Below are 26,126 nucleotides of genomic sequence, written 5' to 3' on the forward strand. Positions count from 1 at the left end.
GGTGATTCCGACTTGGAAGGCTCCGCGGCGCGGGGCTGAGAAACACGCTTCTGCCCAAACTCCTGCCCAGACGGGTGAACCGAGCTCCAGTAGGGAGAAGGCGCCCTTGCGGAGCCACGTGGGGTCCGTTTCCTTTGGCTCTCGGGTCACTGTCAGTGTCTTGGTGTCCCTACCCCCCTTCTCGCCCTCTCGGTCCCTCCTCCGCTCCCGGGAGCCCACGCCCGGGTTCGCCGCGCCCCCGCATCCGGTCCTTCAGCTATTCGGGAGGAATCCCCCCGAGCCGCCTGGTCCCGCCCCGAGCTCCGCCCCTCCGCCGCGGAGGCTCGCTTCCATTGGCCCCTTCGTACGTCGCCCGCGCTGCCATTGGCTGATCCTGGACCAAACCCCCGCCCTGGTCTCTTCCGCGCGGGCGGGAGCGGAGCAGGGGCGGAGGCTCGTGAGGGGCGGGGACATGGGCGTGACCAAGCTTCCCGCCCCGCCCAGTTCCCCAACCTCCGCGGAAGGTCCCGCAGCAGCGGACAGAGGTCCCCACCCCACCAAGGTGCTGGACGGATCCCCGACAATCGGACGCACTGTAGTGCCCCGGAGAGTAGGTGAGCAAGCTGTGCCAGGTGGCCCCCGACCCAACTGCCCTCTGTCCTTCACGTTCCCTCATATCCCTGAACCCTACATCTGCCTGTCTGCATTCCTGCCTTAGTTTACCTCTGTCTCTGTCACTCACTCTTGGGCCATATGAGTTGGGGAAGACAGATTGGATCTGAATTGCCCTTGCCCCTGGTGTGAGGACCTGTTCTGGGACCAGTGCCCACCCCGCTGGGGACTTTGATGGACTCTGCCCCTTTAACAGTGCAGGGCGGCAGGTGCTCTGGCCAGACTCCAAATCTGGAGGGCATTCCAGGTGGTGGGCAGTCCGGCCAGAGGTGTGGAGGCGGGAATGAGTTGGCTTCTGGCTGGTCCAGGAACCCAGGGCAGCCAGCGAGCTCTCCAGTGGCCTGAGGCCTTGGACTCAGTGTTACTAGCAGTGAACTGGGACTGTCAGCTGCCAAAGTAATTAGCAGGCAACCTGACCCAGGTCTGTGGCCTCCTGGCCTCTTCTGTGGTGGCTCACTGGGCTCATTTCCCAGGAGGATAAACTGAGGCCCAGAAGGGGGCCAGCAAATGGCCAGGGAGAAGACCAGAGACAGGGCTGGCACCGGATCTGCTCCTGGATTCCCACGCATTCAGCGAGCAGCCCCAACCTTAAACTCTCAGTTACTTCCGGAGCTCAGCTGGGAAGCTGTAGGATCTGAGCCAGGCAGTCCAGTGGGGGAGCCCAGACCTAACCGGACTCCGCCGGCTGCTGTGGCACCTTGAACAGGGAGCTCGTTTGCCCCGGCCTCGGTTTCCTCCTGTGTGCAGTGGGGGGCTTTGGAGGATTCAGTGCAGGAACACTTCCCTCCCTTGGCCACCGCCCCGCTGTCTCGCAGACCCTGCGCCCTCCAGCCTCAGGGCCTTTGCCTGTGCTGTGCCACTCCCACCGCAGCGGGCTCACAGGCGCCAACTTTAAAACATAACAAGTTGACTAAGCGGGCTGGGCAGCTGGGAGGCGTGGAGGAGGCGCTGGCCCAGGGACGCCGTGCCCATGGAAACCACGAACAAAGACACCTGGGCTTGAACTTCTTCCACTTGGCCAGCGCGCCGATCAGACACAGAGAGGCTGGGGCCAGCCGCCGGTGGCTGGTGAGTGCTGGACCCTGCACTGGCAGGGGACAGGAGGCAGGGTAGACTCCGGGCCCAGTGGCCTTCGGTGGGCCGGGTGCCCTCTGAGCCTGGTTTCCCATTGGAGGCCCGAGCAGACTGGGACTCAGCTGCCGGTGGTGGAGGGTCTTCTCTGGCCTGCTGGATGGTTCCCTGTGGGGGCTCCAGGGAGCCTCAGAGTCCCTGTGTCAAAGGGAGCCACAAGAGGGTACCCTGAGGACAAAACTCCAGATGTTGTCCTGGAACGGCCCACCCAGTTGGGTGCTGAATACTGGCTCGCGGCATGGCGTAGAGCCAGGTGCTAGTGGAGGCCTGGAGAGCGGGGGGCTTGGCCGGGTTTCTCAGCGTGCCCACTGCCCTGCACAGGGTGGGCCCACAGTGGACCTGCTCCAGGACCCAGCAGGTGAGTGAAGGCAGGCGCCTCGGCGAGTCTGCCGTCTCGGTTTCCACTGGGCCGCCCTGTCCTGGGAAGGGGCTGAGATAACCCGGGATGGGCGTCCTGCGAGCTCATCAGAGGTGCCCCCAGGGACCCCAGGGCTGCAGGGCACACTGCCCCCAGCTGCCCCACCCCAGGGCCAGGGCCGCCCCACAGGGCTGGCTGCGCCACTTTGACTCAGGGTCTGTCTTGGCCTCAGTCTCCCTGGCTGGACAGTGGGGCCCTTGGATGACATCTGTGACACTGTGCCCGTGTGCCAGGGAGGCCACTTATCATTCAACGAATGGGTCCTGGGCCCCTCTGGTACCGGGCACCAGGGACCCTGCTGACAAGAGCTGGCACGGTGCCACCTTCCCTTGGCTCAGAGTGGCATGGGAAGTGGACGTGGGGAAGTGGACGTGGCTCCTCCAGAAGACTCACGTGGTCCGTCGTGCCTGCGTGAGAGGACTGGGCAGACACATGGGGACTCTGGGTGAGTGGGGAATCGGGGAGGGCTTCCTGAGAAGGTGACCTGTGAGCCGAGGCCTCAATGGCATCAAACAGCCACCTGGAGACCCGTGGAAGCATCTCGGCAGCAGGCACAGCCTGTGCAAAGGCTCTGGGCAGGACAAGCCTGGCATGTTGGAGTCTCAGCAAGGAGCCCGAGTGGCTGCAGCAGAGGAGCCAAGGGAAGAAAGGAGGAAAGTTGGGAGGGGACGGGGCAGGTCGAGCAGGGCCTTATGGGCCACAGGGACCACTTGGACTTTGGCACCGCGGGAGGAGGGAGCCATGGAGGGCTGTGGGCAGAGGGAGGGATGTGACTTAGGTGCTCACAGGCGCCCTCTGGCTGGTGTGGGGAGGGAGTCAGGGACCAGGGCGGAGGCCTGGATGGAAGCTGAGGGTGAAGCTGGGACACACTGGGGGGCGGTTCCTGACGCGCCTCAGGCCTCTGTCCAGGTCAGCCAGAGCAGTCCTGGCCCCTGCAGGTTGGCCGTGGGCTGTGGTGTCCCAACATTCAACTTTGGCCCCAAGCTTGCTTTAGTGGAGTGTCCACAGTGGAGACTGTCCTGGCTCCCAGAACGGCCAGCAGGAGGCTGGACCTGTCCATTCTTGGGGTGGCCCCGGAGGGCCTGGGGAACCCAGTTTGAGAACTGTCGGTGGCTCCCCAGGTGCGGCAGGCCCTCTGTCATTTGCTGCAGGACCGATGGCCCGGCTGGGGAGGCCTGAGGGGTTGGGTGGCAAGGGTGGCGTGGTGGAGCCCTGGAGCAGGGCCAGCCTTGCAGGACACTGCCGTAGGCTGAGCCTGGAGAGGCGAGTGGCTGGCCTGGCCTGCCGAGCGGCCATCAATTATTGACGCCCTTTGTGTGGGACATGAAGAATTCATGGGCCGGGGGCTGCCGGGGCTGGCGGGGCTGGCACACTGCCGACGGCCACCGGCGCACCCGCAGCCCTCTGCATCGATGCCCGGCGTGCCTGACGGCGCCCGAGTCCTGTCTAAACCAAGGGCTGCCGCGTGTGCCCGGCACCACAAGTAAGTAAAATAAAGCAACGGCAAGGAGCCAGGAGACGCAGCTGCAGCGGGGACGGGCCTGGGCACCTCGTGCTGGGCGAGAGCCAGAGGCACAGGTGTGGCCCAGTGATGGAGACGCCCAGGACCCGGGAGTCCACAGAGGGGAACGGACCCCTGGTGCGGGCTGGGCGGGGAGCTGCTCCCAGATGGGCTGCTTTGGGGGTGACGGAATGTTCTGGAACTGGACAGAAGTCCCGCTTGCACAGCTCTGTGAGACCCACTGGGTCAAAGCCTCTGAGTGAGTGGGTTTCATGGTACTGCGTGCTGTCGGACAATGCCGTGCACGAAGGAGCAGAGGTCAGTGCTGCTCTGTGCTCTCAGGAGCCCCTCCCGTGGCTCAGCGGGAAGGGGCGTCGCTTCCCAGCCAGGGTCCACCGACCCCCGTCAGCAGCGTGCGTTTGGCAGAGGTGGTAACTACACATGGAGGTCGGCAGGTGATAAAATCAGGGCTTGGTTTATTATTTTGCTGATTGCCGGGACCAGGTTTTTTAGAGGGCCAGGTAGTTCAGATTTCCAGCTTTGGGAGCCACGGTCCGCATCCAGCTCTGTGGCTGGTGTGCGCGCTGCCACGGCAGCATGTCCATGAAGGCGCGGGGCTGTGTGCCAGTAAAACTTGATTGACAAGAACAGGACGGGGGCCACAGTTTGCCAACTCCTTTTTTTAAGTCAGGTGTGTTGTTTACGCCTGCTTCCGCTGGAAAGCCACTGTTTATTTTTGAGGTGCTGGGATTGAACCCAGGGCTTTGTACATACCAGGCAAACGCCTTACCCCCCGAGCTGCCTCCTCAGCTTGGCCAACTCCTACTATAACTTAGTGATGAAGAAAATGTTGATAATGAAAGTTAAGAAGTGGCGCACACCTGTCCTCCCACCAGCTCGGGGGCTGAGGCAAGAGCATCACAAGCTAACGGCCAGCTCGGGCGACGTAGCAAGAGCTGTCTCGAAATACAGAAGTGGGGCTGGGCTGTGGCTCAGTGGCGAGCGCTTGCCTCGCATGTGTGAGTCCCTGGGTTCGAATCTCAGCACCGCATATAAATAGGTAAAATAAAGGTCCATCAACAAGTAAAAGAATATTTAAAAAATGCATTAAAATATAAAAAGGGCTGGGAGGTGGCCCAGTGGTTGAACAGTCCGGGGTTCAGTCCACAGTATGGAAAAACAAATCTGCAGGGTTTCTTTCTTTCTGCTTGTGCGAAAAACAGGGTGTTCTAGCATTTGGTGGGCAGGGGCCAGGGACCCTGGGCAGCCAGCCGTGGTTGGAGCAGTCCCCTTGGCTCCCACCAATAGCACATGGCCTGCTGGTTGCGTAGCTAAGGCCACGGGGTCTGGGCAGGTGGTGCAAAACCCCTGCCCTGCAGCCCCTGAGACGGAGGGGCCGCCCCATCGAGGGCCCGCAAGGGGGATCCCCCTGTAATGACGCCCACAGTGAGTGCCGATGGTGTGCTGTCAACGTGGAGGCAGTGCACACGTCTCAGTTGCTATGATAGTTGTGTTTTCCTTCTCTTTGTGTTACAGTTTGGGCCGAACTCTGATTTTTAATTCCTTAGATTTATTTATCATTTTATGAAATGTGTAAAACATAATAAGGGCCAGACACTACGTGTTCGGCTCTGTGAGACCTGATTCACACACCGCAGAATTCACCGTTTTAGCCCACAGCTTGGCGGTTCACGAGATTGTGCAGCCACCACCTCCGCCTAGTTCCAGAACATTCCACCACCACAAAAGGAGCCTGTCCCCAAGAGCAGCCCCTGACGCCCCCGGCCCTGTGCCCTCGGGTCCATGACCTGTCTTTGGAATCCTGTCACTGGGTCACACACTGGCCTTATATCTGCCTCTCACTGAGCCCGAGGTCCTCAGGTCTGTCCACGCTGCAGCTGTGTCACCTCCTCCTGCTGCAGGCCGCCGAGGGACGCTCCAGGTGTGTGGGGGCCAGTCTGTGTCCCTTTACCGGGGTTCATTGGGGTCAAACGAGGGTCTCAGGGTGCACCTGCCAGCCCCGCCCTTCTGGCCTCACCCTAAGATGGCCGTGGGCAGGTGCTGCTGCCCAGGGACCCCCTCGGGTGGAGGACGGCCGACTTGTCACACAGTGGGGAGGTCACGTGCAGCCTGTCTGGAGGCTGGGATGGCGGGAAGGCATTGCTGTGTTCCTGGTGCCTGGTACACAGCTGGTACTCCACAGAGGCTTTTTGAGTGACTGAATGAGCATTTGGGCCAAGTTCCTGAAGCTGCATAGGCTGCTTTGGCTCATGAGGACGTGGGGCATTGGTGGGCAGGAGCAGGACTGGGTGCTGGCCCCTGGGGAGGCCGGGCCCTAAGGACTGCCTCCTGCGGGAAGGAAGGCCTGGGTTATTTTGGTCTGAAGCCTTGTCCCCTGGGAGAGTGGTCATGTTCCCGTCTAGTGTGTGGATGGGGGACTTTCTAGAACAATGGGTCCCGGAGGAGCAAGAGGCGGTCACACAGCTGGCTGCCCCAGGTGTCCCAGGTCCAGGGCAGCCAATGTTCCAGGAGGGGAGGCTGCAGCTGCTCTGTCCCTGGCCTTTTCCTGTGAGGGGTGCTTCTGGAGCCAGGCCGCTCCTGAAGCCTGTGCACAGGCTCAGCTCCCCTCTTGAACCAACTTCAGACTTGCAGACGGGCAAGTGAAGGCCCAGAGAAGGACTGAGCTCTGCCCAGGGTCACGCAGCCTCTGGGATGGGCAGCAAGATGGGGGCTCCTGGGCCTCCTTCCTTGGCTCACTTGGCCTGCTGCTCGCAGCCCAGGGGCCTGGGAACGCCCTCCCGGCTCCGGTTCCGGTGTTTGCAGGCATCCTGTCTCCTGCATCCTTCCCGGCAAGGAAGAGGAACGCCAAACCAAGGCACTCGGACGCCAGGGCCCCGGGGAGGGGGCACAGCCTGGGCACCAGGGACAGTGAGGCTGAGACTCGAGCACCAGCTCTTCTTTGCCGGCTGGTGGGGAGAGGGGTTCCAGCTGGAGGGAACAAAATGTTCTAGAGAAGACGGCAGGCGGCAGGAGGGGGCAGGCTCAGGCCGGGTGGCCGCTCGGAGCCCTGCTCCTCTGCAGGACCGCCCGTGCTCAGAGACCCAAGGTGCAGCCTCTGGCCAAGGGGGTGCTGGCAGCTTGGGGGGCATGGCTTGACCACAGGCCTCTGCCCCAGGACAAGGCTGGTCCCAGAGGCCAGCAGGAACAGACCCTCAAGAGCAGGGGCAGCTCTGACCTCTAAGCAGTGGGCCTATTTGTGGGCATCAGGCAGGGAGTACAGGCGGACTGGGGTGCAGGTCTGGGGAAGCCAGTTGTGTCTTGCTGTGTGGTCTCGGGTGAGCAGCTCAGCCTCTCTGAGCCTGTGAAAAAGGCTCAGAGAAGGTTCTGAAAAATGGGCTCCCAGCCCAGCTACTGGAGGGAATGGCGCATGGTGCACGTGGCCACCGCATGGCGCTGGGTCAGCGGCACCATCCTGGCCCTGGCTGTGCAGAGCAGGGTCCAGTGAGGAGTGGGGGCAGGGAAGGCCCATGCAGGCATCCCGCGCCTGCCCTGACCTCCGGGGGCAGGCGGAGGCGGCTCCGGGTCCATGTCTCCAGGTCGGCGCTCACACTGGGTTCTGTGGGGACTCCAGGTGAGCGGGGCCTGCCTGGCACCCTGGCCTGGCTGACCGGCACTGGGGTGGGCGGGGGCACGCTGCCCCTCCTCCTGGTTCTTCCAGGGACAGGGCTCCGGAGCCCCTGAGGACACAGGGTAAGGGGACACCGGGGGCGCCACGTGCTCAGTGGAGGCTGGGGTGTCAGGATGGCGTCCTGGGGGGTGGTCTCCAGGGACGGCAGGGGTTCACCCGGGAGCAGGCAGGGCTGGGTCTGCAGCAGAGGCTCTGCAGCTGGAGGAAGGCAGGCGGAGGGGGAGGAACGGCGGCTGCGAGGGCGGGAAGGACCGAGGCTGAGGACCGTGGGCACTGCTGGCCCTCCCGGGGCCTCCCTGGGCAGGAGCTGTCCCAGCCCCGTGTTCCCGAGTGGGAAGCTTGGGAGCAGCGAATGCCCCGTGAACGCTGCCCGGCTCCTGCCCCACGGCCTCCATTATGTCTGCCGTAGACCCTCAGGGAGGAGGTGGGGCGAGGGGACTGGTCAGGGGAGAGGAGTGGGGGCGGGACAGGGCGGCCCGGGACACCTCTTCCTCTCTCAGGGGAACAAACAGCCCCACGCCCCGCAGGGCCTGCGGCTGCCGGCTCACCTGAGCTGTCCACGGCCTTCCCGGCCAGGCCTCCACGGGCGGGAGGGGCAGGCACCGGGCACGGGCACTGACCAGTGGTCCGTCTGCCCCCGCAGGGCCATGGACACCTTCAGCACCAAGAGTCTGGCCCTGCAGGCCCAGAAGAAGGTCCTGAGCAAGATGGCGCCCAAGGCCGTGGTGGCCGTGCTCGTGGACGACGCCAGCAGCCAGGTGCTGGACGAGCTGTACCGGGCCACCAAGGAGTTCACGCGCAGCCGCAGGGAGGCGCAGAAGGTGGTGAAGAACCTGGTCAAGGTGGCCGTGAAGCTGGGCGTGCTGCTGCGCGCGGGGCGGCTGGGCGGCCGGGAGCTGGAGCAGCTGGGGCGCTTGCGGCAGAGGGCCCGCAGCCTGGCCATGACGGCGCTCAGCTTCCACCAGGTGGACTTCACCTTCGACCGGCGCGTGCTGGCCGCCGGCCTGCAGGAGTGCTGCGACCTGCTGCACCAGGCCGCCGGGCCGCACCTGACCGCCAAGTCCCACGGCCGCATCAACCACGTCTTCGGCCACGTGGCCGACTGCGACTTCCTGGCGGCCCTCTACGGCCCGGCCGAGCCCTACCGCTCCCACCTGCGCAGGATCTGCGAGGGCCTCGGCAGGATGCTGGACGAGGACAGCATTTGACCCCATGGCGCTGCCCCGCGGGGCCTCCACCTGTCCCTCCGGTGCCCTAGCAGCTCCGAGGACCCACGCTCCGTCTCCCCTGCCCGCCAGGCCCAGCTGCCTCCCCGCACAAAGCCACTGCCCACCAGGTCACCTGTTGTCCCTGTTTGTTCTGTGGCCTGGGCTGACCCCAGGCTACCCCTCCACTCCCCTCAGACCACTACGTGGAGCTCCGAAGTAGTGCGTCCCCCGTCCTGGTGGCCGGCACCCTTCACCCAGGCGGCCATGCACGGAAGGGGTGCTCCAGGCTGAAGTCCCCCGGGTCCCCTGTGCGCCTCCCCAGGCCCCAGACTTGGGAAAGGGCGCGTTGCAGGCGGATTCTAGCCGGAAGAGGCAGGGGGAGCAGACGGCACTGACCAGTGCTGTTTCTGCTGAGGGGAAGTGGGGACCCAGACACAGCAAGGACATCAGGTGACCAGGAGGCAGAGCCAGGCCACACTTCAACCAAACCAGCTGTCGAGGACCACCGGCCACAGCCAGAGGCGGGACGAAGCGTCCCCCACTCGGGTGGGGCAAAACCATCTGAGACGCGTGTCCACTGTCGGGGCTTCACTGGAAAATCCACCATCTTCCTTCTTGAGACCGCAGGACTGGGCGGGGCGGGGGCCAGAGCGCGTGCCCGGCAGGCAGCAGGCGCAGGGCCGTGGTTAGCACAGGAGCCCCCCACCCGCAGCTGGCTGGGTGCAGGGGTGCGGGGCGGCCCAGCCCGTGCCAGGCTCTGGCCCACAAGCCGTCTGGTGCCTCGGGAGGGACGAGTCTGGCGCTGGGGCAAAGGCCGCCCTGGGCCCTGCGAGTCCAGGAGTGGTTTGGGCTGGCCCTGCCTGGCCTGTGGGAAATCCAGAACCTGCTGCCGCCACTGAAGCAGGAGGCGGCACCAGGGCCTAGAGCCCCACCTGGGCAACGTGCCGCCTGGGCACACTCTGCCCACCCCAGGCCAGGGCCCGGGTGCTGTCCCGAGAAGCCCTGGGCTGAGCTGGCCAGCCCGGCACGCCCATCCCTGCTCCCCATCCAGACCCCATACGTGTGAAATTCGATTAAAACAACTCAAACAGCATGAGCGGGACAGTGCGCCTCCTGTCTGGGACGTGCAGCCAGCGCCTCAAGCTGAGGTTGCCGTAAACGCCACGTCTGTGGCCCTGGGTGACGGGTTCCACGTCTGCTCTGCTGGTGCCACAGCTGCAGAGCACATCTGTTCCCCCAGGCCGCGCACAGGCAGAGGGGGCCTGTGTCCTGCCGTCCACCTGCAGGAGCACGGGCGGAGCCGGAGTCCAGGATCCAGAAGCGTCCACTCTGGAGATGCCACAGGCTCAGGTGGACCGCGTCCAGCGGAGAGGAAGGGGCAGCCTTTCCAGGCGGTGGCCAAGGTGCCCAGGGTGCGTCCATAGGGCTGCTTTTTATTTGTTTTATTTATTTAAATACAAAAGAACAGCCTCTCTCCACGTCTGGAAGGCGTCCTGGGTGAACCGACGAGGGGACCCGGGAGCAGGGGTGCCCAGCTTGGGCTCAGTGGGGAGCATGGGGACACAGGCTGGTTTCAGTAAGCCGAGGACCCCCGCTCCTGCCCCGTGTGCCTGTGCCCTCTGGTCATAGGCAGGCAAAGTGCCCAAGGGTCCAAGTGCGTGGGGGAAAGGGGGCGCCCAAGCCCCCTGCAGGACCAGCTCTGCGCTGTCGCCCCTGCCCGGGCTGCTTCTGGGTAGACCACGCTGCCTGTGGGGCGCGTCTCAGGTCACAGCTCGCTGCGGGCGGCCTTGGCCACGATCACCAGCTTGGACAGCTCAGCCTTGAAGGCCCCGGGCTTGTGAGCCACTGCAAGAGACAAGCACGTGGTCAGGACGGCCAGTGCCACCCAGGGCCCCAGAACCTGGGTGCCGTGGGGCAGGGAGGGTGCGGGCCCCGGGTGGGGCTGCGTGTGCTGGGCAGGAAGGCCGCAGGGGCCAGCCTGGGAAGGGCCAGGCGTGAGCAGGCGCGGGCGACTCAGCTGCCACCACCTGCCGTTGTGGCCCGCGTGACGCTTTCCCAACACGCCAGGACGCTGCCTGCCTGTCCTGTTGGTGAGCTCGGAGCCCGAGGTGGACCCTCTGTCCCTCCCTGGGCGTGGCACCTGCCCCCTGGAGGGGCTGACAACCCTGGAGGACCCCAGGCTGCCCGTGACCCCAGCCCCGGCCCCTTGATGGCAGGGTGACTTTCTGCACTCGGAGCAGCAGGGGTCAGGAAGCACAGCAGGTCCTGTGCACCCAGGGCAGGTGGATGTTCCTAAACAGCCTTAAAGGACAAAAGGGGGCTGGCTCGGGTGGAGCACGGGCTGGCGCGAGGCACCAGTTCCACCCTGGCACCCACAGAAATCAACACACAAAGGCAAGGCCCGCCGACAGCCTGGGGTCGCACGGTGCTGCCCAGGCCGGCCTCAGCCTCCCAGGCTCAAGCAGTCCTCCTGCCTCAGCCTCCCGAGAAGCGGGACCACAGGAGCCGCACCTGCCAGCAGGCAGCCAGCCCGCCCACAGTGCCGCCGTGAGCGCGTCCCCCAGGGCCGAGACGGTGCGGCCTTCAAGGGTGCTGGGCTGAGGGCTGGGCCACCGCCCGCACAGGGCATGGAGTCCGAGGGCATCTGGGTCACAGGTCGTGGCCCGGCTCAGGCCCAGGCAGGTGCCCGCCTGGCCTCCAGACTGAGCCACCGACCCCTCTCCTTGTGCAGCAGCTGCTCGGGCACCTGTTACGGCTGGACTGCGTCTGTGGACCCAAGTCGAGGAGGTGTTGTGCTGTGACACTGTCCCCAAGGCCCGCGGAGTCACACGGAGTGATACGGAGTCACCCCGTCCTAGGCTCCCTCTCCAATCACCCACCTGCTGTTTTGGTCACTTCGAATTCCTCGTTTTTCAGAGGAATGTCGCTTTCTCTTTCAAACGCAGCTTTCGACTGAAAGGGAACAAGCAGACTTTACCAGAAGCATCTGACAGGAAGGGAAGGCCCTGGCGTCCAAAGACACGCGTTTGCAAAAGGGACCAGCAGGGCAGCTGGGGACCTGTGAGGCCCCACCTGGCCCAAACTTCCAGCACTGAATCCAACATGATAATTAAGGGGCTTTAAAAATCTTAAAAATAATTTTAAAATGATTTACAGAAACGATATTGACATCATACTCTATTGAATGTAATTTTAAAAAATCACAATTGCTAGGCACACACAGTGGTGCATGCCTGTCACCCCAGCGACTGGGGAGGGCAAGGCAGGAGGGTTGCAAGTTCGAGGCTGGCCTCAGCAACTTAGAGAGGCTCTAAGCAACTCAGGGAGACCCTGTCGCTAAATGAAAAAGCAGGGCTGGGGACGGGGCTCAGTGGCAGAGCTCCTGGGTCGGTGACCACTCCTGGGCTGGGTGTGGCTCTTGCCCAGCAGGCACGGGGCCCTGGGTTCCATCCCCAGCACTGAAGCGAACTTTTAAATTGAAAAATCTAGATTGTTTCTTTCGAGACGGCCAGAAGAGGCCCCAGGAGTGGGGCAGGGGCAGGTCTACGGGGGCCGACCTGGAGGGCAGGAGGCGCCCAGCCATCCTGGTTGAGCCAGATGCAGTTTCCACAGTTTCTGACCCAGACAAGGGGGCTGTGGTGGAGCTGCCGGTGTCCCCATGGTGCGGCCGCAGTGGCTGGGCCCCGCCGTCCCCGCGGCAGTACTCACGTAGGCCATGGCGTACTCGATCTCCGCGCCGCGCACCTCAGCCTTGAACTGGGTGAAGTAGAGGTAGGACTTCCCCTGGGGCCTGCGGAGCAGCGGGCGCAGGTCAGACCCAGTCTGGGGCCAGCTGAGCCCCGGGAGAGCGGCCAGGCCTGTCCCCGGATTGCGGGCCCCAGGAAGGACGGACGGTGTGCGTCCAAGCCAGACCTCGCCCCGCTCTGCTGGAACGTCCCTCCAGCTCACATGCAGGCCTCTCGCCCGGGCCGTGAGCCACGGTGGGGCTGGGACCTCTGACTCGCGTGCCCGGCTCCTCCGCGCGGGGCCACGCGGGAGGGCAGCGCGGCAGGGACTCTGCGGCGGGGAGTCCGCTGCCCAGGCCCCAGGAGGGTGCGACCAGGGTGCTGGAGGAACGGCCAGGGGAGGCTGCAGCAGGGCAGGTCCTCGGGGCACAGGCCACAGATGACGAGGTCCCCGCTGCCACACTGCCCACAGCCGGGGGCCTGGACTGAAGAGCACCAGGCATCGTAAGGGCTCCTGGGTGACTCCCTGGGCCCCGATGGCCACCGCCAGCCCCTCGCGTCTCAGGCCAGGCCCACTCAGGCCTGAGCACCGCTGGCTGGGCGGCAGCACAACTGTCCACAGTCTCTGGGCTGCGTGTGTCCTCGAGCAGCCAGAGGGGTCAGGGAGAGGACACGGGCTCCGGCCTGCAGAGGCTGCAGGCCTGCCCACCACGTGCCACCTGGGGGCCAGGGAGAGGCCGGGCTGAGGCGCCATGAAGCAGAGGGTCGCCTGCCCGGCCCCTCTGCAGCACCTCTGGAGGCTGCGCCACCGGGTCTCAGCGGCTGGCGGTGGCCATGGGGCTTTGCCTCCGCAGCAGGGTCCGTTCTGGAGTGGGTGAGGGTCCTCAGGTGCCCAGTGAACTCCAGGAGCTGCAGGCCAGCACCCCAGGTCGGAAAGCTCGGCCTGTACCACGTTGGGGTCGGGCACAAAACAGGCCAAGCAGTGGCCGCTGCCTGAGCCAGGGCCAGGGGTCAGCACCCACCTGTCCCCCGCCACAAGGAGTCTGAAAGGCGAGATCACTGGGAGGGAGCCCAGGGTGTGAGCCGCCCGAGGGTGGTGGGCGGGTGGCAGCTCGGCAGGGACGCGGGAATGGGCTGTCTGACTCCCAGAGGCCTGTGGCCTGCAGGACGTCAGGAACCAGAGGGAGTGTCCAGCTCAGAGCTGCCCAGGGGACAGATGGAGCTGCCCAGGAGGAGGCTGGCCCACAGGCCCTGCTGGTGCTTCTCTGCACAGGCCATGGCTTCCCGCTGCCTCATGTCCACCTGGATGCCAAAGCCCAGGCCTCCCCCAGCCCTGCTCCTCCTGGTGCTGAAGGCTCAGAACCCACGCTACCCCCAGCCAGGCCCCCCCTGCCAAGTGCCATGCGGGCACCTCCCCAGTCCCACGAATGGCCAACTGCCCACACTGCAGCCTCACTGCTCAACAACTTGGCCGCCCCCAGGGCTCTACTCTAGTTGGCCTCCTTGAGGCCTCCTTGCCTCCTTCAGCTAGACCATACCACTGTCTTGCCTGAGCCCTCAGGAATACTACTCAGTCATGAAAAGGAATGAGGTTCTGATAAATGCTGCAGCATAGACAGACCTGAGGGCTTGTGCTCAGTGAATCACAGGCACAAGGCCACAGTGTGTGACCCAGTAACAGGAAACATCCAGGACAGGAGAGTCTAGAGATGAGACAAGGTTTTTGGGTGCCAGGGGCTGTGGAGGGCACAGGCTGACTGCTCATGGGGACAAGGTTTCTGTTTTGGGGTGACAGAGTGTTCTGGAACTAGACGGAGATGACGGCTCCACAACCTTGTGAAGGTGCTCAATGTCACTGAGCCCATTCTTTAGAAGGCTGACTTCTATCTCCATTTTTAGAATCTGCCCAAAGTACCCCGCAGTGACTCCCTGCCACTCTTAGGGCAAGGTGACAGTTCTCACAGCCCACGCGGCTTTCCTGTCCCCGCCACACCACCCGCACCCCATCCCCACCGTGGACACGCCTCTGGTCCGCCCTGGCGGGCATGCACCCCACTGCTGTGTCCGGCTGTCCCCTCCCTGCAGCGGGCAAAGCCAGCAGCAGGGACTCCACGCAGGTGCAGGCTCACCTCCAGATGGTGCAGGTGAAGTGCTGGTGGTCTTCACTGGTCCCCAGACTCATCTGCCATTGCTGGGGAGAGAAGGCGGGCACAGGTCAGCCCAGGACACACGCCCCGCCCGTGCGCTGAGTTCTGTAAAGCCGCGACCCTCTCTGGCACCAGACTCCCAGGGCCAGGGCTGCCCTCCCTCTGCTCAGGCCAGCCCCACGTCCCCTCCCTGCCCTTCCCTCTGTGCTGTGGTGTCTTCCACTTCCAGGGCCCGCGCACAGGAGCCACGGCCGGCTCCAGGATGCAGGAGAGGAGGTCCAGGCTTCCAGGGAAAAGCAAGCTGGACTCCAGCCGGCCAACCGCGCACGGGGTGGACCCAGGCCGCGGGCTGACAGGCACGATCGAGGGGAAATGCAGGCCCTGAGAGGGAGGGGTGGCGAGGCCCGTGCGCTGAGGCGGGCGGCCGGGACGGCACGGCTGTCAGGATGCCTGCCTCTCCCTGTGCGTGAGCCTGGAACACGCCTGAGAGGGAGCGCTGACTTCTGAAAGGCGCCAGGCCGGCTGCGGCTCGGCGGAGGAGCGCACGTGGGGCACCGGGCTGTTCTCAGCACCAAGCGCAAACCCGCCAATAAAACAAAGGCCCGTCACCATCTAAAAACAGTTCTTAAAAATAAGAGGAGGCACGGGAACCCCACTCCTGGGCGCTCCCCCAGACGCCGCAAGCTGTGGGCCAGCGGGCCTGAAGCCACCCCACGTGCGTGCCAGCCACGGAGCTGGCAGCCGTGGGTGGGGACGAGGGCGCCCAGCACAGGCGGCCCTAGGAGCCCAGGCTGGTGGCTGGGTGGTGGGGCACTTGCCTGCCGGCGCCACCCTGGCCTCCCTCCCGAGCCCCAGGAAGACCAGAGAGGACACGCTGCAGGGAGCCCCAGGCCCCGGGCGACAGCAGAACAAAGTCCTTCCCGCAGAACAGTGACCAGCCAGAGGCTTCCAGGCCTCTCCATTCCTGGCAGATGGCGACAGAGCCCTCCAGTGTGATCACTGGTCCTCGTCCCCAGAGGCGAGGCCATCTGCAGGTCAACTGCGGTGGGAACCAATGCTCCCCAGGCGCCTCTGCCCGGGAGCTCAGCCCTGCGGCCACTGGCGGGTGTTCATCTCTTCCATCCTGAAACACCTGTCGCCGCCTCTGCCGCTTCTGGACCCCCGTAGCCTGACTCGAGGTACCACGAGAAACCAACCGCCTCCTGCAGTACCCGCGAGGCGCTCTGCCCTCACAGAGGCCCTGAAGACGAGCCGGATATTCAAACTTTTTAAAAACCCAAAAGCCAGGTGCTGTGGCCCTGCCTGTCACCCCAGTGACTGGGGAGGCTGAGGCAGGAGGACCACAAGTTCCAGAGCAGCCTCAGCAACTTGGTGAGGCCCTGCCTCAACATAAAATTAAAAGGGCGCAGGTGGAGGTCAGCGGCACAGCGCGTGTTCAGCAAGCACGAGGCCCTGGGCTCCGCACGAGTCAGTGGCGTCCAGCCCGTGCCGCCGCCTAACCATCGCTCCCACCTGGCCCCAGAACACCTGCATCACCCCAAAAGGAAGCCCGCCCCGGTGACAAGTCACCTCCCTCCCCAGCCCTGCACCTGTGAATCCACCTTCTGCCGCTGGACTTCGGTCCTGGACACTGCCTGACGCTGGAGTCACACACTGTGGCCTTTCAGGTCTGCCATGAGCATGAGGCCCTCGAGGTCCACCCACGCCGCAGCGCGTCACCTCCTCCTGCTCCTGGCACGAAGGCCCACCTTGTGCGCACCACTCGCCTCGCCTGGTGGTGGACACTCAGGTGGCTTGTCTGCTGGCTACACGTCACGTCACCACGGCGACCACAGGGAACAGACCTGGAGGCGGGGCTGGGGGTGGGTGGTGGCGCTGGTCTACTTCACAGGCTGTGACGTTTCCCCAGGTGGCTGTGCCCGTGACCACACTTCCTGGTGGCTCCACACCCTCGCCAGCGAACCACGGTGGAGGGACGAAGATGCCGCTGCCCTGGTCCCGGGCTCTCTGCCCAGGCCTCTGCTGGGAGCAGCATGGCTCCCGCCTCAGGACACAGGCCTGCCCTTCCACAGCGCCTGCGCCTCTCCGCAGCCCCTCTCCCTGGACACCACAGGTCATCTCAACCGGTTTCTGCCATTTATTCGGAACCCGTCTGCGTTTTTGCCCAGGAGGTGGCAGCAGGCGGAGACAGAGCCTGTGGATGCTGCCCAGCTGTCAGTCAGCAGCCCAGATGCACCATCAAGCACGTGTCGCCAGTGCCGGCAGTTGTCTGGGGACATCTGTGGCTGTCAGGACTCACAGGGACACTGCTCCACACCCTGCAGTGCCCAAGTCGCCACTCGGAGGACGACAGCCTGTGTCCGCGGTGCAGAGGGAGAGGCCTGCTCTCCCCTCCAGGGGCTCTCCTGATCGGGCGAGGGCGAGGACCCTGCCTGCTGCGAGCTGGTCTGGCTCTCGGGTCCACCGACGGGCTTCCCAGCAGCGTCCGTCTCCAGGCGAGGTCCTTAGAGGACAGTTCTGGAATTAGAGCGTGTTTCCGAAGCCTGGGCGAGGAGAAGGAAGTCTATCGCAGGATACCAGATGCTTCCCCGAGTTGCCACGGTAGCGATGCTGCCCGAGAAGGCGCCTGCTTTCCCTCCAGAGAAAGCCGCATGGCAGCTTCCACTAGACTCCAGCGGGGCCCGCGCCTGCCGGGCACTTCGAGTGACGGCCTGTCACTCACTGTACCACTCCCTGTGGCTGCTGTTACAAATTGCCACACACTCAGCAGCTCTCAGCAACAGAAACCGACGCTCTCACAGTTCTGCAGGCAGAGTCCAAAATCGAGGCGTGGGCAGGGCTCCCAGGCTCCCCAGGGCCAGGCAGGGCTGTCCTGCTCTTCCAGCTGCGCGGATCCAGGGTCCCTGGGCTGTGGCTGCTTCATGCCAGTCTCTGCCTCCATCGCCACACAGCTTTCTCCTCTGTGTCCCCCTCTTCTATCAAGCAAATCTCCACCATGTGTCCCTTATCAGGACACTTGTACTGAACTGAGGTCCCACCTGGACGTCTGGATGCCGTTTTCATCTTGAGGTCCTTCACTTAATCACGTTGGCAAAGACACATTCTAAATAAGGTCACATTCGTGAGTTCCAGGCACAGACCTATCTTTCATGAGAACACCATTCAGCCCACTATGCTGATTAACAAATCACCACAAATCGAGCAGCTCACCACCCCCACCACTACCAGGTGCTGAACCCAGGGTCCCGCACGCGCTAGGCAGGCCCGCCACCACTCAGCTGCACCCCAGTCCTTCTTCTCAGTCTCGAACAGGCTGCATGTTGCCGAGGCTGGCGTGGAACTGTGGTCCTCCTGCCGGGCCTGCCGTGCAGCTGGGACGACAGGCAGGCGAGCTGGGCCCTTTGTTTCGTCTCATGCAGCTAAAACCAAGGTATCGGCCAGGCAACGTCTCACGGAGCTCAGGGTCCTCTGCCACACTCCCAGTTATGGCAGAATTGGGTTCCTTACAGTTGCAGGACAGAAACCACATTTCCTTGCTTTCTGCTCTCAGAAGCCACCTGCGCTCCTTCCCATGGAGTCCCCTCCTCAAAGCCAGTTTCGGTACACTGTGTCCTTCCCAACTAGTGAACTTTTGGTCTATTTCCTGTTTCAGCCAGCAAGGAAATGGAACCTCAGGCCTCCAACAGCAAAGAGCTGAATTCTACCAAAGGCCAGAATGGTCCTGTAGGAGGACTCTCCCCAGATCCTGCAGATAAGGGCCCAGGAGGGAAGCCTTGATTCTGGCTTCATGCAGTGCCCTGCTGAGCCAACCCCGATTTTTCACAGAACCGAGAGATAAGTGGTCTAAGTCACTGAATTTGTAGTGATTTGTTATTCAGCACAGAAAACGAGGCAACACCTCTGGCAGAGGCCAATGAAATGGCAAAGTCACATCCAACACTGTTCCTTCTGTCTAGAGTTTGCTTGCTCTGTGGGACGGAAGAGCAGAATCTCTCTTGTGGCTCAATGACCACAAGCTGAGCCTCGTATAACCCAGCCTCACTGTCCCCTGGAGAGCAACTCTGTGTAACAAGTTATGTGGACTTCTGAAGGACTCACCTCGTTGGTACCACCTTGAGAAGCATAGGTGAACATGCAGGTGTACTTGTCCTAGAAAAGAGACAGCGGATTAGTAGGAAGCAATCCTTGCGCCTAGAGGCACAGGGTCTCAGATGTGGGGGCCAGATCCCTCCGCTGAAGTCCTGGAGGCCAGCCCTGCAATGCCCCCAGTGGCTGCTGGCTTGGAGCTGCCTCCATCGCCTGGCACAGTACTTGGTGATCAGGAGGCACTGAACGGACGGGAACTAGGGATACGGCTACTGTGGGTAAGAAAGCAAAGCCGAGGGAGAAGGCTTTCCCAGCGAGCGGGGTCAGCTGGGCGGGACGCAGGACCGGCCGGTGACCTCCCGCGGCCCTGCAGAGCGCCTGCCCCTCGGCCTCCCGCCGCTCTCCCCACCTCAGCTGCCCAGACGCCACCGGCAGGTGACAGGTGGGACGGGGCCGGGCTGTGGCCACGCCCCTTTGAGGCGCCGAGCCCCGAAGCCCCGCCTCCCCCTGGGTTTTCAGTGACCACCCGACCCTGAGCGGACGGCGCCCCTCGACCCAGCCGGCACCACCCCTCGCTCAAACGCCTGGGGCGGCGGGGGCACGTACCCCGGGGCCCACGTTCTGGGAGAAGGAGTGCACGACGCCGCCGGGCCGCACGTCAAACGCCACCGTCATGGGCTCGGACACCGCCTCCGCCGGCCTCAGCGCCACGACCAAGAGCAGCGCGGCCCACCAGCCCGCGCCGCCGCCGTCCCTCCTTCCGCTGGGCGCCGCCATCTTGGGATCAGGTCCTCGGCTCAGGGCGGGCGGACGGAGCGCGGCGAGGGACACGTGCGGCGCCCCACGCCGGCCACGTCGGCGTCCGCGCGGCCACGTGACCGCGCGCCCCGCCCCCTCCAGCGCCACACCGCCCTCTTGGGGCGGAGCGTGGGGCGCCGGCGCGCTTCCGCCCGGGGCGCGGGGGAAACGTGCGTCTGGGCGGGTCGGCTCGCGCGCTGCAGCCGGGATCCGCCAGGGACGCGCCGGATTAGTGCGGGACGCTGGAGGGAGTGTCTGCGGCTGACGGGGGTCTTGTCTCTGTGTCTCTTTCGTAATTAAAGAGGAGGAAGGCATTTCCTTGCATGAAGCGTCTCCTGCCTGCTCGTCCACGGGGTGCCACTCAGGACGCTGCAGCGACTGTCGCCGTGGTGCAGACGCCGCGGACGTTTCGCCGAGGACCTGGCGGCTTTGCTGATGTACGAGCACTGGGTCGGGCTTTCTTCTTCCGCTGCGCCCTGGACGACGGTTTCCGGTCAGAGGAGGGCTGCACCCCGAAGTGCCGCGCGTTAGAAGCGTTTTCTTGACCGAGTAGGAGACCGAGTGCGGGAAGCAGGACGCGCGGCAGGGTGTTCGCCTAGCCTCGACAGCACCCCCGAGGTGCTTACGCACGGCAGAGGGGACGCAGGCATTTTGTAGTGGAGACAGCAGAGCCCGGTGGGCAAGGCGAACAGACCGTCCCGGGCCTGCCAGGGCGCCCGGGGCAGGCCGCACCGGAGGGGCTCCTGCCGAAACCGTGAGCCCTCCGGCTGATCCCAAGCTCCTCACTGGAAGAACGCGACTCGAAGGACATTCCACCAAATAACCGACGGTCTCCGCAGACAGAAACCACCGCAGGATGACACCAGCCTGAAGGGGACAGGATGCGGGGCCCTCGCGGGAGGGACACAGGGTCTGATGCAGTCGCAGGGCGGTGGATGGGAACAGGTAGGTAGGTGGTTACCTCTTGGTGCCCGGCTCCAGTTCCTTGAGGTGCTGCCCCCAGGCGAAGCTGGATGCAGGTCCTCTGGCCTCTACGACTTTTGCAGTTCTCAGAGCCTAAAATTACTTCGAAATTAATAACGAAGGAGGTGACCCCCACCTTTCGGGTTGACAGGTGAGCTAAGCGAGGGGATGCGGGTCCAGTTCCTGTCACAGCCCTTGGCACCAAGCGAGAACTCTGAATAGCAGCTGTTACTAGGAACAGACGCCCATTAAAGAGTTCCAGGCTACACCGGTGCCCTGCTGTGCCTACAGTCCCAGCGGCTAGGGAGGCTGGGGCAGGAGGATCTTGAGTTCAAAGCCTCAGCACAAGTGAGGCCCTAAATAAAATACAAAATAGGGCTGGGGATGTGGCTCAGTGGTCGAGTGCCCCTGAGTTCAATCCCTGGTACCAAGTAAAAAAAAAAAGTTCTGTGCTTTCATATTGGTCTAGAAACATTTTTTTTCTATTTGTACAGGGGTAACGCACTATATCAAATGCGTAAGTCTTGTCTACTTGGGTTTGATGACAGGAACTAATATTCTCTAACGGCGGGTAAAAGAGATTCTAGGCTTTCGACTTTGGAAGGAAATCATTCTATTGATTGCAGGTTGCTTGGAGTTTAGTGTATTCCTAGTGCTTCTGGAGAAGAGGAGCAATCCAGGAGGAACCTGTCCTGCGAAGCTCTGAGGCCAGGCCCTACTGCACCCTTAGAGGACCTAATCACTCTAGCCCCCAACATGAGGACAGGGGTTGGCTTTGTGGAGCTGTGGAGGGCCCTGCAAGAGACCTGCAGCAGCCTGCCCTTCTCTCAACCAGGCAAGGTGGTGCACACCTGTTGTCCCTGCCACAAGGCGAGGCAGGAGGATGGCAAGTTCCAGGCCAGGCTAAGCAACTAAGAGATGGCCTATCTCAAAATTAAAGAAAAAAGGGTTTGGGTGTAGTTCATTGGTAGAGCATTTGCCTGGCATGTCTGAGGCCCTGGGTTCCATCCCCAGCACGGAGGGAGAGCGGGAGAGGCCCTCCTGCCACTAGAAGCTGGAAGACCACAGCTCTCTTCCAGGGGCATCTGACACAGCATGGTTCCGTTGACAGATTCTCATGTCATCTTCACTCTGTCACTGTGAAGGATTCAGTTAGTGGCCAAGCTCTGTGCATCCAGCAAGGTATTGCGGCTGTGAGCTGCTTGTCTCCTACTGACACGGGTAGGTTTTTTATACATCTCCCTGTGTGTGGTTTGTGGAAATACCCAAGTCCCCAGCAACTTTGTTTTCCTTTTTGTTTCTAACAAACAAATGAAAAATAAATCACTGAAGGAATTTAAAGGTCCCTGTCATCCCAAAGATCTTGCCCTTGAATCATGATAGCAAACCCATTTCAGTTCTCTGGCCCCAAGCTCCCCTGTGGTGGCCCTCAGGGGCAGCGTGGAGGAGCCGCTGCTGGCTGCAGGAATCTGCTAGCGACAACAGGGAGCAGATGCAAAGCGCACACCCAGGTGTGAAACCCCAGCAAGCCCTGAGGCTCCTGCACCACTTTCTCAGCTTCCTGTGTCTACAAGCAGTTTTTTCTCCAGTTTGTTTTTGTCTTTGGCGGTGCCAGGGCTGGACCCCAGGACCTCGCCCATGCTCAGCACAGGCTCTGCCATGAGCCAGGGCCCAGCCACGACTGTGGTCATGGCGTTCTGTGTGTAGTCCTGGGGATGGAACCCAGGGACTAGCTCCGGCCAGGCAAGTGCTCTGCCACTGAGCCACTGAGCCTGGATTTTTTTTTTTTTTTTTTTTTAATTTTTTAAATGACAAATCTGGAAAGCAAATGAGCAACCAGGCAAATACCTGCAGCTGGTTTATGTGGGCTCACCTCCGCCAGTTCCTTGCCAATCAGGAGAGAAGCCACAAACTGAAAAGGAACCCACCGTGGGAGGGGCAGGGCCCTCTGGTGATGGGATCTCCGGCTGTAGCCAAGAAGACAGTGGGTGCAGCTGACCTGCACCTTCTTTTCCCTGCCTAGTAGGACAGACGGTTGATGAAAGCTAGAGGTTTCCAGCGGCCAGGCCTCCCTGGGCAACCCCAGCACCCCCTTTCCCCCAGTTGGGTCATTCTGTGAGCTCTGTCATCTTTAGCCAGAGCCAGATCCTGTGCCTTGTAATTTCTGAGTTTGCCCCAGGTGCAAACAGTTTCCTTTTCCCCACAGAATGGTTTTTAAGATTCACTGGCTGAGCCTACCAGTAGGACACATTGAGAATGACAACATGTATGACAGTGGACTGCTTTCTTTCATATATAAAGAGCACCCACAAATCAATGAGACCCACAGGTTAAAAAGAAAGGTGGACAAAGGACAGGAACAAATGATTACTAGAAAAGACATTTTAAAATATGAAAAGATCACCACATGAAAGAGAAATGGAGTTTACTTAAGAGATGCCACTCAAGACTGGCAGAGACAAAGCTATTTGGTAACACATAGCACTGGTAGAGGAAGAGAAACCGGCATGCTCTGTGCTTCTCCCCGGGGGAGTGGACTTTGAGGTATTCTCTTTGGGAGGCAGTTTGGCAACAGTCCTCAGATTTATGTGAATGCGCCTTCTTTCTTGTGGTGCTGGGGATGGAACCAAGGTGAGTGCCATCCCACTGAGCCACACCCCAGAGCTTATTTTTTGAGACAGGGTGTCACTGAGCTGCTGAGGCTGACCTCGAACCTGCCTCAGCCTGCTGAATTGTTTCTGATTCATTTTTAAAGAGTTGGGCTTCCCAAAGGATTGAGAGGGGACAGAGCAGGCAGTCTGTCCTTGCTGTCGGAAACAAGCCTAAATGCCCACGCACCATCAACAGGGTCCCTGTCTTGGCTATCGGGACAAACATGCAGAAGGGCCCAGCTCGTCCTGCCTGGTCATCTGTGATCCTTTGGACAACAATAGGTACCACGGGAAGGACGGCTGGTGGCCAAGCTGGAGGGAGGGAGGCTGCGCTGGCCGTGCTGTGCCCTGGGGGAGCCCAGGGTGCCAGGTGGGGAGGCCCCACTGCCTGGCCGAGGCCACGGGCCAGCTGGTCTCTGGATCCTTGCGGACGAGGCACTGGTCAGGGGCCCCGTGTCCCTGGCTGGCCCGCAGTGCCGCAGGCTGTGCTGCTGGTCTTTGTGGCCCCCGCCCTCCCGCTCAGGCGCCTCAGGCAGGTGGCAAGGCTTCCGTGAGGGACTGTTTAATGAGTCTACTTCTCACACACATAATTATAAAAGAATAAGAATCGACAAAAATATTTTCTTTCCATAATATGTAGAGGTGGTTGGTTTGTTTTCCTTTTCTTTCTTCTTTTCTTTTTCCTTTTTTTGCCCGAACTCTTGGCAGGGAGGGAAAGGAAGGGACAGTGTGACCCTGAGGCGGGGCCAGGTCTGCTCCCAACCCAGGACCCCAGCACATGGGGGCCAGGCACAAGGGGGGGGCTGGCAGCTGCGGATGCCCAGAGCCCACCAGAAAGCTGGGCCGGCGGCTGGGGCTGCCCAGCTGCTCTCTGCCCTGGGCTGGCAGCGGGCTCGGGGCGTCCCGCCTGGCCGGCGCCCTGCTGCCCAGTGCACACCTGATTCTAATCCAGGTACCCCTTGCTTTCTGTCTTTAAATAATTATTTAAAATGCCCCCCAAACACAACACAGATATGAAGTGGGTGGCCGGCGGGGAGGACAGGCATTCGCATGCTCCTGTGCTGGGGACGGTGGCTGGCTGGGTCGGGGAAGAGGGGCCCAGAGCCAGCGGAGTAGAGGCCCAGGACGGGCAAGAGCCTCCCCGCCGGGGCCTGCGAGTCTCTTCTGGCGTCTCCAGTGGCCATGGGGACGTGGCCTTCTCCTCCCAGAAGGCAGGGCGGGGAGGGGACAGCTTGAGGCAGTGCCTCGTGGAGACAGGCCACCATGTCTGTCCTGGCAACCAAGAAGCAGCAAGCAGAGAAACAGGAGCAGTCCGAACAAGGACCGAGGCTCCCGGGCGGCGGGCGGCAGCTCCTCGGCTAGGGACGTGGGCTGAGGGAGCGGCGCCCCGGCCGTGGCCCTGTGCTCTGGTGCGCAGCTCCTGGCGGGCGCAGGCTCAGAGGTGCTCTTGCAGGAAGTGCAGCAGCGTGACCTCGTAGTGCTCGCCCGACTCGGGGCAGCGGATGCTGTGCCTCTCGTTGGGGTAGATCTGCAAGGAGAGGGCACAGCTGGGCGCCGGCCACCGACCCGGCACTGCCGGGAGTGCAGTGAGAAGCCCGGCCTCCCTGGCGCCTGAGGAAGCCCGAGGGGTGAGGCTGGCAGGGCGCCTGCCTGGATGAGAGGGCCCACCCTGCCCTCTCCGGGCGAGGCCTCGCCCTCAGCCACCCCAAGCTCACGATGTGCTGGCACCAGGCCCCCCAAGAACCGGCAGGTGCCATGACCTGTGCCTCCCATGCCCAGCCCTGGGCAGGTGGAGAAGGGGACGCTGGTCTCATCCCTGCCATGAGGCAGCCTCACAACCGCTCGCTGCTGCCCCAGGGGCCGGGAGGAGGTGCCACACCGAGGACCCAGCTCGGAGTCACACTGGGCCGGCCTCCGCTCCTGTCAGGGAAGTGGGCTTCGGATCCATCTCCTCTCCAGGTCCTCAGTGGCCACCTGGCCACCCACAGTCTCTCTCCTCTACCCTGGCCTTCTCTAGTCCAGCCCCGGGGGAATCACCAACTAAGACCTGGGCAAGGGCTGCCCACCTGCCACTCAAACTGGCCCAGTTCTGGGGCGACGTGGACAGGGAGTGCCCATCGGCTCTCAGCCTCCCTCCTCTCTGTGGCCCTTGCAGACTCTTGTCCTCTTTCTCCCAACACACTGTCCTCCTGGCCAGCCGGACACAACCCTTGTTTCTGGGGCCCAGTTCCCAAATGGCACCCCTCCCACCCCGGCTTCACTGCTGCGACTCTGCCCTGTCACTAGAGCCCTCCCGGCCCCAACCGCCACTGAATCCCCGCCTCCAAGGCCATACCCAGCTGGCGGCGCCCCCTCTGCGCTCCGGCTGGCCGGACACTCATCCCCAAGTTCCTTCCTCCTACAGGCCAAGGTCCCAGGCCCGGTTCCACAGGACTCGGGGTTCCCTTGGGCCCCTGGCCCTTGGCAGCACCCCACCCCTGCAGCTGCTTGTGGCATCCAGCGGTTTCTTCCCAGCAGGGATCTGCGTCCACCCTGCATCTGGGAATGTCCGAGCCGTGCGCCTCCCCGGACAGCAGCACTACCGGTGACGTGGGACGTGGTAGGGACCATACACAACCACTCAATAACTGGGGGAACCCAGGGTCCTTGGGGGCAGCTGGGCTGCAGGAGCGGGGAAGGTGGGCTGGGGCCTTGCAGCGGGGACAGGCCCTGGACACGGGGGTAGAGGCCCCACCTGGGGTGGAGGCAGGTGCCGGGAGCTACGCACCTGGAGTTGGTAAGGTTTCCCCGCCCGGATCAGCTGGGACACGAGGAAGTTTGTGTGGAAAAAGTGCACGTTTTCATCCAGGAAGCCGTGGAGGATGAGCAGGCGGTTGGGCCTGGAAGACAAGGCCAGCGGCAGGCTGAGACCAGGGTCCCCAGGTGGGAGGACGCGCCAGTGGCTCAGGGTCCCTCCCAGCCCCAGCGTGGCCCCTAGGACAGAGGTGAAGGCTGGGGCAGGACTGGCCGGTCACAAGTCCCAGGGCTTCCAGGCAAGGGGGGGAAAGGAGCTCACGTTCCTCAGGCACTCTGGAGTGACAGAATGCTCTAGAGCTGTGCTGTCCCCGCCAGGTGACCGGGTCACCTATGGCTACTAAGCATGTGAAAGTGGCAGGAGTG

The 26,126-nt window shown here is 62.7% G+C and overlaps 3 protein-coding genes across 14 annotated transcripts in view; 1 reads left to right on the forward strand and 2 right to left on the reverse strand.

The window, feature by feature from the left end:
- The first annotated feature begins 483 nt into the window (after window positions 1-483).
- Tnfaip8l1 (TNF alpha induced protein 8 like 1) lies at window positions 484-10,071 on the forward strand. 7 transcript variants are annotated; one of them, XM_047532600.1, is made up of 2 exons: window positions 484-593; window positions 8,033-10,071. In XM_047532600.1, the coding sequence occupies exon 2, from the start codon at window positions 8,037-8,039 to the stop codon at window positions 8,595-8,597; it is 561 nt and encodes a 186-aa protein (XP_047388556.1). In that variant the 5' UTR covers window positions 484-593; window positions 8,033-8,036; the 3' UTR covers window positions 8,598-10,071. The 7 variants fall into 7 exon arrangements, with proteins under 7 accessions (XP_047388556.1, XP_047388560.1, XP_047388561.1 ...); XM_047532604.1 differs by lacking the exon at window positions 484-593 and adding an exon at window positions 1,584-1,719; XM_047532605.1 differs by lacking the exon at window positions 484-593 and adding an exon at window positions 2,117-2,140.
- Mydgf (myeloid derived growth factor) lies at window positions 9,997-19,681 on the reverse strand. Its single transcript, XM_047532598.1, has 6 exons — window positions 19,162-19,681; window positions 18,568-18,618; window positions 14,452-14,513; window positions 12,306-12,387; window positions 11,477-11,549; window positions 9,997-10,442 (listed from the first exon to the last, which is right to left on the reverse strand). Exons 1-6 carry the CDS (start codon window positions 19,666-19,668, stop codon window positions 10,363-10,365), a joined length of 855 nt encoding a protein of 284 aa, XP_047388554.1. The 5' UTR covers window positions 19,669-19,681; the 3' UTR covers window positions 9,997-10,362.
- Window positions 19,682-23,513: 3,832 nt separating this feature from the next.
- Dpp9 (dipeptidyl peptidase 9) overlaps window positions 23,514-26,126 on the reverse strand; it is a 34,845-nt gene continuing 32,232 nt past the window's right edge. For 5 of the 6 annotated variants that reach the window (XM_047532542.1, XM_047532539.1, XM_047532538.1 and 2 more), the window contains 2 exons: window positions 25,735-25,846; window positions 23,514-24,495 (listed from right to left, as the gene is read on the reverse strand). In XM_047532542.1, the coding sequence (XP_047388498.1) occupies window positions 24,403-24,495; window positions 25,735-25,846 (205 nt within the window). In that variant the 3' untranslated portion in view covers window positions 23,514-24,402. Of the gene's footprint in view, window positions 24,496-25,734; window positions 25,847-26,126 lie in introns of those variants that run through there. The other variant, XR_007105986.1, reaches the window with a different exon arrangement.

The sequence above is a fragment of the Sciurus carolinensis genome, chromosome 17 (genome assembly GCF_902686445.1).
Source record: "Sciurus carolinensis chromosome 17, mSciCar1.2, whole genome shotgun sequence".
NCBI lineage: Eukaryota > Metazoa > Chordata > Mammalia > Rodentia > Sciuridae > Sciurus > Sciurus carolinensis.

Bases quoted from the DNA above. Each gene is read 5' to 3' on its own strand.
- Tnfaip8l1 (XM_047532599.1), top strand. From the start codon at position 3,535: ATGGGCCGGGGGCTGCCGGGGCTGGCGGGGCTGGCACACTGCCGACGG. The intron at 3,684-8,032 runs GTAAGTAAAATA...CTGCCCCCGCAG, and splicing joins GCGTGTGCCCGGCACCACAA to GGCCATGGACACCTTCAGCA.
- Mydgf (XM_047532598.1), bottom strand. From the start codon at position 19,668: ATGCCTTCCTCCTCTTTAATTACGAAAGAGACACAGAGACAAGACCCC. The intron at 14,514-18,567 runs GTGAGTCCTTCA...TTCTCTCCCCAG, and splicing joins CTCAAGGTGGTACCAACGAG to CAATGGCAGATGAGTCTGGG. The intron at 12,388-14,451 runs GTGAGCCTGCAC...GCTGCTCCGCAG, and splicing joins TTCACCTGCACCATCTGGAG to GCCCCAGGGGAAGTCCTACC.